Here is a 10,588-nt window from a genome sequence, read left to right as displayed (position 1 = left end):
TTTTTTTTTTTGAATTTTCAAGACAGGGTTTCTCCGTAGCTTTTTGGTTCCTGTCCTGGAACTAGCTCTTGTAGACCAGGCTGGTCTCGAACTCACAGAGATCCGCCTGCCTCTGCCTCCCGAGTGCTGGGATTAAAGGCGTGCGCCACCACCGCCTGGCCCGTTACCTAGTCTTAAACTATTCTGTTGCACCCTCGTACTATCATTGTGTTTGCTCCCAGCTACCTGCAAGTTTATCCCAGCAGCTCACTGACCCTTACATCTTCCCACATGCCAACATCCCATTTCAAGAAGCCAAGACCAGTCCTCTCTACCAGATGTAATGTCTTTGAACCTCATGGTCATATGCCTTTCCCAGGTGTGTGTGTGTGTGTGAACCTCACAGTCCAGGCCTTCCCCAGGTGTGTGTGTGTGAACCTCACACTCTAGGCCTTCCCCAGATGTGTGAACCTCACAATCACAAGCCTTCCCCAGGTGTGTGAACCTCACAATCACAAGCCTTCCCCAGGTGTGTGAACCTCACAATCACAAGCCTTCCCCAAGTGTGTGAACCTCACAATCACAAGCCTTCCCCAGGTGTGTGAACCTCACAATCACAAGCCTTCCCCATGTGTGTGAATCTCACAATCACAAGCCTTCCCCAGGTGTGTGAACCTCACAATCACAGGCCTTCCCCAGGTGTGTGAACCTCACAATCACAGGCCTTCCCCAGGTGTGTGAATCTCACAATCACAGGCCTTCCCTAGGTGTGTGAACCTCACAATCACAAGCCTTCCCCAGGTGTGTGAACCTCACAATCACAAGCCTTCCCCAAGTGTGTGAACCTCACAATCACAAGCCTTCCCCAGGTGTGTGAACCTCACAATCACAAGCCTTCCCCATGTGTGTGAACCTCACAATCACAAGCCTTCCCCAGGTGTGTGAACCTCACAATCACAGGCCTTCCCCAGGTGTGTGAACCTCACAATCACAGGCCTTCCCCAGGTGTGTGAATCTCACAATCACAGGCCTTCCCTAGGTGTGTGAACCTCACAATCACAGGCCTTCCCCAGGTGTGTGAATCTCACAGTTCAGGCCTTCCCCAGGTGTGTGAACCTCACAGTTCAGGCCTTCCCCAGGTGTGTGAACCTCACAGTTCAGGCCTTCCCCAGGTGTGTGAACCTCACAATCAGAGGCCTTCCTCAGGTGTATGTGTGGGAACCTCACAGTCCAGGCCTTCCCCAGGTGTCAGAATCCTACTGTCCCAGGTCTTCCTCGGATATGGAACTCCCTCCATCTAAGGCCTTCCCCAGGTGTGTGAACCTCACAGTCCAGGCCTTCCCCAGGTGTGTGAACCTCACAATCATAGACTCCATGCTTCAGTGTGTGGATCACACAATCTTCTTTGTGCTCCTATGTCTCCTACAGAGTTGGCCCAGGCCATCCTGCAGTCATCCAATGTTCAAGTCAAAGATGGAGACAGGATGTGAGCACCTTGCTCATTAGAAACAGCCTAGCTTCTGGGTTAAGGAACTCAAATAGGGGAGAACATACCACAGGACTGCATGTCTCCGGACAGGGAGCCAGGGGCTCCGCCTACTTGAGTAGAGAGGAAGGACATTTGTTGGTTCATTTACTTAACATGGATGGTTTTTCTACTAGGCTCATTTGGCCTTGATGTGGGAGTCCCCTCTGTGTGCTGTGATCACCATTAATGAATAAAGAAAACTGCCTTGGCCTTTTGATAGGGCAGAACTTAGGTGGGTGAGGTGGGGGAACTAAACTGAATGCTGGGAGAAGGGAGGCAGAGTCGGAGAGAAGCTATGTAGCCCTGCTAGAGACAGACACTGGAACTGTAGCCAATAAGCCCCAGTCACATGGCAATACACAGATTAATAGGAATGGGTTAAATTAATATGTAAGAGTTAGCCAATAAGAAGTTAGAGCTAATGGGCCAAGCAGTGTTTTAATTAATACAGTTTCTGTGTGATTATTTCAGGGCTAAGCGGCCAGGAACTAACTAGTGGCCTCCTCCAACATGGCCTGGAGCCTAGTATTTATTCAGAACTGTCTAGATGCCTGGAACCTAACATGCATCAAGAACTATCTAGGTGCTTGGAGCCTAGCATGTGTCCAGAACTATCTAGATGAAGTTAGATAAAATTGGAAAATGACAAAATAATAAGTGCATTACACACAATTTATCTAACTCACTCTATATCTAACTCAGTCTCTCTATTCAGCTCTACTCAGGGTCATTCTCTCTCTCTCTCTCTCTCTCTCTCTCTCTCTCTCTCTCTCTCTCTCTCCTTCCCTCTGTCCATCCTTCCTTGAGGGCTAGTTAATAATCCAGTGTACAAGGCCGGGTGATGGTGGCGCATGCCTTTAATCCCAGCACTCGGGAGGCAGAGGCAGGCGGATCTCTGTGAGTTCAAGACCAGCCTGGTCTACAGAGCTAGTTCCAGGACAGGAACCAAAGCCACAGAGAAACCCTGTCTCGAAAAACCAAAATAAATAGATAGATAGATAGATAGATAGATAGATAGATAGATAGATAGATAGATAGATAGATAGATAGATAGATAGATAATCCAGTGTACAATGGTGTGTTCTGATGGCTGCAAGTGTAGCAATTTAAATGCTATTTGTTTCTATACAACACAATGATACCTCATGTTTCCAGGAGAGTCATTTTTCACAGCTGTGCCAGGCTTCTCACAATAAAACACACCTGGGCACACTTGAAGCCCATTTGTTGTTGAAGAATAAATGTGTTGGTAATGGGTTTGTAACAGACACAATGGCAAGCAGTGTGTTTTAAACACTGACATTTATTTGGGGTTTTCGAGGACTCATACATTATTAGGATAAACTCTATAACAGTATGTAATAGGTAAATATAGAATACAATAAATTGCATTTGTACACATAAATACAAAATTTGAGGTAGGGCCTCAAGAGTAATGACTTTTTAAATGGACAATGCACAATATATAATAAGCACTCTATACGATAGATAGATAGATAGATAGATAGATAGATAGATAGATAGATAGATAGATAGATAGATATGCTGCATCATTTTGTAACATAATATATTTTCTTCATGTACAGCTGATGAAAAAATATAAGTACCTGACTAGGAAACATCTTTATTTGTGAACAGTAGTGCCCACAGGAGATGCCTGCGTTCAGAACATTACCCAAGCACATAATTTAATACGTAACCTGCTCTTTGATAGGTCCATCATAAAGTGCAAAAGAACACGGACAAATGAGAAACGCCGCAGTTCCCAGCTGACACCTAACCATCACCCCAGTGATGCTAGATAGAACACACCTGTCAGGTGTCATTCTCTATGCTAATCAAACTTCGGCTTGCTTTGCAAGGATGATGAACACCCATCTGAACTCCTTTCTCGGCGGGCGGTTTACGGCAACCTCTGCCAAGACCATATTTCACCGTGGACCTTTCTCGGCAAACACAGCTAAATGAGAGAAAGACGGGAAGTCTCACTCCCAAACCTCAGGCCAGCTCTGCATAACACACACCATGAGGCAGGGGACACAGGCTTGCTGGTCTCTGCCTCCACGTCTTGCATGTCACCCTGCCACACAGAACACCCTCACTCACGTCAGTGCCTCGGAAAAACACGCCACAGACCCAAATCCCAGCACCACAGACAGGATAACCTTGCCGTGGCACGCCCAGCAGCAACTACTGTGCTAGCCTCTGGGAAGAGTACAATGACCATGGTCAAGAAGACGAAGAGCAAAGTGTCGCTTTAAGGCATGGGAAGCCCATGCTGACAGAAAAGAACTGAGAAGCACTGAGGCACACATAGATAACAGAAGAGAAAACCCTGACCCCCTCAGCGCTGTGCCAGCATAGTGAAATCCGAGTCCCATCCAAGCAAAAGTCCTTGTGTTCAACTCTTTCTAAAGTGCCGTTCCCTGAAGTACACATCAATTGCAGCTCTCACGCATTAAAAACAAATCTAAAAAATTCCAAAGACGTCAAGGTCATTAGGATTTCGCATTGACCACAGGTATCATGCAATAAAGAAAATCACAGGGGCAGATAAAACAACTACCACGAAAGACCAGAATTGGACACATTTGTACACAAAAAACACAGCCTGAAGGAGATTAGAAGTCTCTAGTAAGCAAGACAATTACACAACAGTTTGCATAAGAAACCACAACACTGATAGTTAATAAATACATGGTGCTTTTTGTTTTAAGGATATTAAGGGGTTACTATTTTTCACATATGGCTTGTTTTTCTCTGTATAAGTTTATTGGTTGGTGGTATGAAATAATCTCACAGACGGAAAACTCCCCAGGAGGAAAACCAAAAGTCCTTCCTAAGCAACGCTGCTTCTCCTTCAGTGTCCAGGGAGAATCTCAGGTGGCAGTTACGACAGCACTTTCATTTTCTATTTTTTCATTCATTTTTTTCTTCCAATCAAGTGTGCATTTTTGTAGTATGGAAACAATCCATCAAGTCGGGTACATATCAGTTCTCAGTATCCCGACCAGGTCCAGGAGGCAGGTCATTGACGTACAGCATGGATGGAGGCTACTCAGACCCCACTCCTCCTGCCAGGGAGCGCCTTGAAGTCGAGCAGGGCAATCGATGAAGCCTAAACTTCAAGGGCAGCTATATTCAGGTAAGCCAGAATCTTTGTCTTACTTTGTCCTTCTAAGCAGTTTTTACATAAAACCGGGAAAAGAAAAATGAAGAAACAACAACAAAACGGACAAGTACACAGGGGTAGCTTCTAGGTGTTTCCTCGACTACCCTACTAGACACAACTGTAGCTGCCCCAGGTACAGTCGCCCCAACCGATGAGGTCTCCAGGAAGTCAACACTCAGTTCACTTCTGGCAGTGCCCACAGCCTCCCCCACTCCCGCCTTTTAATCACAGAGGCAAAAATTAGCAGCAATTGGGTTGGCATCCAGCACCAATCCCAGTCGCAACCCAGAGGAAAACCAGAAGCCAGAAGCCATTCATCCCAACACAAGCACAAATTCGTGTCTTTCTTAACCTGAAAACTGGTGGGGTTGTGTGGAGTTTCCAGACCAACCTCCCTACTCACACACACCATCAAAGTGTTGGTAGCACCCTGCAATTCTGGGGCAGGAATGGGGCCACTCATCAGTATGGCTTTCTGGGGGAAACATAATGACAACAGATAGGAGACAACTGAGCCCCACAGCTCGTCTTCCTAAAATAGGGCAAGCCTGAGGCTTCATCTCTGTGACAGTCTAGCAAGACCTACTTTTGGGAAATTGGGAGAAAAGAGAAAATGGAAGAGGGAGAGCAAACCCTGCTAGCAAAGGCATGAAAGCCAGAAGTTCAAAGCCCACCATGGTCTCTTTCCTAAATCCTGTCATGGCTACTCTGAGAAACCCAAATACCCATCATCGTCGGGAGGTGGCGTGAGCACTTGCCCTAGAAAAGAGAAAGTCCAGTACAATAGCTTCAGACACTTTATACAAATGGAGTCATCTTTTTAAAGGGATCTATTATAACCTGCTGTTGGGGCATCATCGCCGTTGTGCGGGAGGAAAATGTCACATCAATAGACAAGATCTGAACTGAAAACTTTGCCTGAGACCCTGTTAGATGAAGACAAACTAATAAGAAAACGATTGAACCAGTCTCCCCTGGAGGAAATGATTTTAGGTTGAGATATTAATACCGTAAGAGGAAAAGATAAAAAGAGCCCAGACTATGCTGCTCTAAACTCGCCATCTCCGTGGTGATTCCTAAGGTATTTATAAGGACAGAAAGCACCACTACATGCTACATGTACATAGTGCAGGAGCACACGCCACAGTTTAAGAGTTCTATATGCCTGCTTGGGAGACGCTGCGATCAAGGGTATGACCTGGCCAGGCTCTACAGATGGGCGTTCACTCTCACTGGGGAACGACAAGGATGCTGTGGATAGGGAGTTCTGGAAACTGAACTGACTGAATGCAGGCTCAAGAGCGATGGTCTTAGTTGGCTTACTCACTACCTGGCTAAGCTGTCTTGATTGGGAAGTCCTGAAAATACAGGGATTTTTGGAAGATGTACAGTAGGACCGCTTTCTACCAATCTCTTGATGTCTCTACTTCCCTATGGCCACACGTGGCATTTACTGTTACTTGGAAAGGAGTAAAAATTGAGAAAGTATCTTTTAAGAGTTTGTTCCCCATATATAGGTAATATATAGACAGAACCGGGTTAAGTCTCATTTTCCCAGAGGTTATACAGCTTATAGAAAGAGATTCGGAGGCAAAGAGACAGCATTTGACACTGAGCCATGGTGCAGAAGACATCGTGGCAAATGGGACAGCGGTCGGTACAAAAGTCGACATGCAAATCAGAGCCTGGCTTCTTCTTCAGAGGGTGGAAGAAAAGACCCAAAGAATTAACTCCCAGATGTGGTTATTACAAAGAAGGAAAAAGAGGAGGAGGGAGAGGAGGAGGGGGAGGAGGACAACAGACAGACTGAGGGAAGAGAATGGACAGTCCCTCCAGGTCTACAGTGTAGAGAGATAAAACATCTAAATACATGGTATATTCGGTCAATAAAAGAAACGGATACGCACGTCAAACCTTACCCAGCGGTGCCCAAATCCACCTACCAGCCTTGTCTACATCTAGAGCCATCTCCGGCACTGCCATCCGCCCTAAAGCACCTGACCTGAACTTCCGGCTTCTGAATGAGATCGTGACATTGCCCAGCTCTGCTGGACGGTGTGGAGGGCAAGCCAACAGTCCTGAAAGTCTGCATTCTCCTCATGCCCTACTCCTTCCAGCAATGCGAACACACATCAGAATTTCTCTACTGCCAAACCACGCACCTGCCAGCACCCACCTGGTCAACCCACCCCTGCAGGACGAATGGAGCACCTGATGGGGGGGAGGGGAGCAATCCTCCCTGACACGGATAGCACAGACCCAGGCAGACAGCGCTTCCAGTGGTCTGTGTGACTCTCACTACAGCATGCGACAGACACTATGTCCTACTTCTCTATGGAACACTCTCATGCACAGCTGTGAAGCAAGGGACGGGAAGAAAGAAGAAAACTGGGAATAAAGCTGGGGAAAGTGTGAGGGAGGCAGAGAGGACAACCAGGAGTAACACAGGACCGTCCACACTCCTGGACTAGCACTGGGTGCCCAGTTCCAAATCCTTCACGGGCAGTTTGAGTCCCAGGGACGAGGTTCCCAGGGGGTCGATCATATTCTTGTAACGCTCCCCGCGGTGCTGAGCTAAGAAGGGGCCCCAGTCTGGCTGTGGCGAGCACACCAACTTCAGCCTCTGTGGAAAATAAAAAAAAAAAAAAGCCAAAGACACACACAGTTACAATAGGACCGCACCTTCCTCCACTATGGCGCACCTAGCCGTCTCCAAATGGCTAGGAACCTCTGCTCCAGATCCCTCCCTCACTGAAACCAAGAGGTTCCTGCAGAGAGGGAGACATCAGGAAGACTAGCCCACATTCCTTAACCAGGCCAGCGATAGAAAAATCAAGACTCAGTTTTGTTCACTTGAAATTACTTACATCATCCTGAAAGCAACATTCTGATCGCTCCATGGTTGCCTTGCACAAGTTTAATAGAGGACAAAGGGCCCAGATTTAGTTATACGTCTCTCCCCACAAATGAAGAGAACCCCCAAGTTTCTACTTCTGCTCCCCAACAGCAAAAACCCTGGGCTCAATTACATTTGTTCAGTAGTCTCAATGGTGGTTGCTACAACAAAATAATTGGGTTTCGTTTAACATATTTCCCGAAAGTATATAAACGGCAAAGGAAAAAAGCCAGCCCTGAAGATACATGACCAAGCGTGAACAAAGATTTTAATTATCTGTGGCAAAAATATATGTTTCCAGCTTGGTTCAGCAGTGCAGGTTCATATAGGTAAGCTTTAAAATAATAGGGGTGTCTCTAGTCCTTCAACAGAACTTTTTATAGAAAATAAAATCTGACAGAAGCATCTAGAAAAAGAAAAAAACATATTTCTTACTATATAAGAGGGAATAATTATATGTTTATTACCGATTAAAGAGAATCTGGTTCTCATAGCTGTTAGTTTAATCTCCCCTTAATCATCAGCTTGCAACCTTTGTGTCCCAAATTAACCATAATAAATTTGCACAGCCAACCCATCAATCTAGAGGATTCCAGGCTGCAACAACAGCAGCAGAGGTTACAGGAGGTTGTTAGGGGAAAGAGATCCCTGGATCCTCTGGCTGGAAGCTGGCATCCTGGGAGTGGTTGGGACCAAGCTGATTTACACCAGAAGAAATTGAACAAAATATTTCTGGGGATGTAAACTAAAATACCATCTCAATATGAGGGCTCATTTTCACATAGGGCTGAGTGAAAGCAATGGCTACCCACTGGTCCACCTCAAGTGACTACTTGTGTTGTGTGCCGACCAGCGGCTCACCCCCATCCTGCTTCCTCCCTCCAGCCTCTTACATGGATCTTCATGATGGAGAGCAGAACCCACGCAGCCCTTCTCTACCCCAGCGAACAGGTATTTCTTTGTACTGCTCTAGATCAGCAGTTCTCAACCTGTGGGTTACAACCCCTTTGGCAAACCTCTATCTCCAAAAATGTTTACCTAATGATTCATAACATTAGCAAAATTACAGTTATGAACTAACAACAGAAATAATTTTATGGTTGGGAGTCACCGCAACATGAGGAACTGCAATGGGGGGGGGGGGTCACAGCACTAGGGGGTTAAGAAACACTGGTCTAGATCCATGCAAACTTGAGCATGCATCTAAATCACTGGAAGGTTCCATTTCCCTGAGATCTGAGATCTGTGTAGTCATGAGAACCTGACTGTGCATTTATGACAAGCTCTCGGGAGCCTCTGGATCAGACCCTGATCCAGCACTGATATGGGCCAATCACCTTCTGGATGGAGGCAGGGTTCATTCATCCTCAGCCCACCTAGGTAAGAGACCTTTTTTCTTTGAGACAGGGTCTCAGATAGCCCAGGCTAGTCTAAAGTTCATTATACAGCTAAGGATGGCCTTGAACTCATGGTCCTCCTGCTTCTTCTTCTCACGGGCTAGAATTATGGGTATGCTTGAACAAGTAAGTTCTCCTAAGTAACCAAAGCTGGGTGGTTTCTTCAGTGGCGGCTGGAGTAAATAGCAGTCCCATCCACTCCATGGAAAAGGCAGGGGTTATTTTCAGGACAAGAGTGAAATGGGTTCAGATAGGGATGGGCTGCAGTCATCTAGAAAGAGGAAGTAACAACTGAAGGATTTTCTCCATTAGATGGGTCTGTACGCATGTCTTGGGACATTAATGATTGACAAGGGAGGGCCCAGTCCATTGGAGCAGTGCCCCCCTGGGGCTGATGGCCCTGGGGGATATAAGAAAACAAACTGAACAAGCCACGAGGAGCAAGTCAGTAAGTTGCACTCCTCCGTGGCCTCTGCTTCTGCTCCTACCTCTGGGCTCCTGCCTTAAGCTCTTGCTCTGGGACTGTGACCTGGGAATACTGAGATGAAGTAAGTCCTTGCTCCCCAAGATGCTTTTGGTCATGGTTTTATTGGAGCAACAGAAACTTAGCTAGGACACTTGGTAAAGAAAAGTCAGCCTCCGCTCATTCCAGCCACGCCCTGGGATGTCATTGTATTTTTAACCAGCTTGGCTCTTGTCTTTCTTAACCCGGGAACAATAGGGGGTGGTGACTATAAGTTTAATGGCAATAAATATTTGGAAGAAAGGAGGCTTGGTTGTAGAGGACACTTGGAAAGGGGAAACCCTCTGTGTGGTTAAAAAAAACAACTCTAAGATGTAAATAGCAGCCCGAGGAGGAGGAGACGGAAGCTCTAGGAAACAGGAGACGGTTGGGATCATCCATCCCAGAGCTGCCAGCACGCTGAGGAATCGCACAATAATAGCTCAGCCTGACGATTGGCTGGGCTCCTCCAGTACAGGAATAATACATAATAGAAATGGGCTTAATAGAATCGGCGGCAACTGTAATCGCTTACTCACCCAGTACCTGTCTTGAATACGTTTACTGAATCTTTTGTTTTTAATGCATAGAGCTTTTAGGATCTCTCCCAAGGGAGAGGCTAGCAAGGGAAACGGAGCCAGTAGAATTACCTCGATAAATCTGCCAGGAGCCAGATACATTTTTATCACAAACATAATCGGGATCCAGATGACGGAGCAGGCAAGCATCAGCCATCCAAGGACCATGGACCAGTTAGGGTAGCGGTAAGAGCCGTAGGTCATGGGCTCCCACTGGTAGAAGCTGAAGCAAAGGATAAACTAGGGGAGAAGAAGAGAGAGGACGTTAGGGTGATGAAGGCTGCGTCATTCATTCACTCAACAAGCACGTGCTCCATGTTTTCGTTTCCCTTACGTCATCGTATGCACACACTTGTCCATCTGAAAAGGGATTTTCTAGTTGAAGTCATCAGGGTGTGCACATATGTCTGCACATGGAGAGACCACACCAAAAGCACAGTGACTCTTGGGATGGGTAGGATTGGGAATGCTGAGAGTTCTGAAGAGATTGTCTGAACAAACATTGATAATCAAGCCTTTTTTATCATGGGGAAAAG

At 46.4% G+C, this 10,588-nt stretch overlaps 1 protein-coding gene across 1 annotated transcript in view; it reads right to left on the bottom strand.

The window, feature by feature from the left end:
- Positions 1–7,146: 7,146 nt before the first annotated feature.
- Positions 7,147–10,588, bottom strand: part of Slc6a5 (solute carrier family 6 member 5) — a 51,785-nt gene continuing 48,343 nt past the window's right edge. The window contains exons 16-17 of the mRNA XM_057756672.1: positions 10,125–10,292; positions 7,147–7,302 (exon numbers count right to left, since the gene is read on the bottom strand). Coding sequence (XP_057612655.1) covers positions 7,147–7,302; positions 10,125–10,292 — 324 coding nt within the window. The remainder of the gene's footprint in view (positions 7,303–10,124; positions 10,293–10,588) is intronic.

This window comes from Chionomys nivalis, chromosome 23 (genome assembly GCF_950005125.1).
Source record: "Chionomys nivalis chromosome 23, mChiNiv1.1, whole genome shotgun sequence".
NCBI classification, from domain to species: domain Eukaryota; kingdom Metazoa; phylum Chordata; class Mammalia; order Rodentia; family Cricetidae; genus Chionomys; species Chionomys nivalis.
Note: the sequence above shows the minus strand (reverse complement) of the source record. Positions and strands in the feature narration are given on the sequence as shown.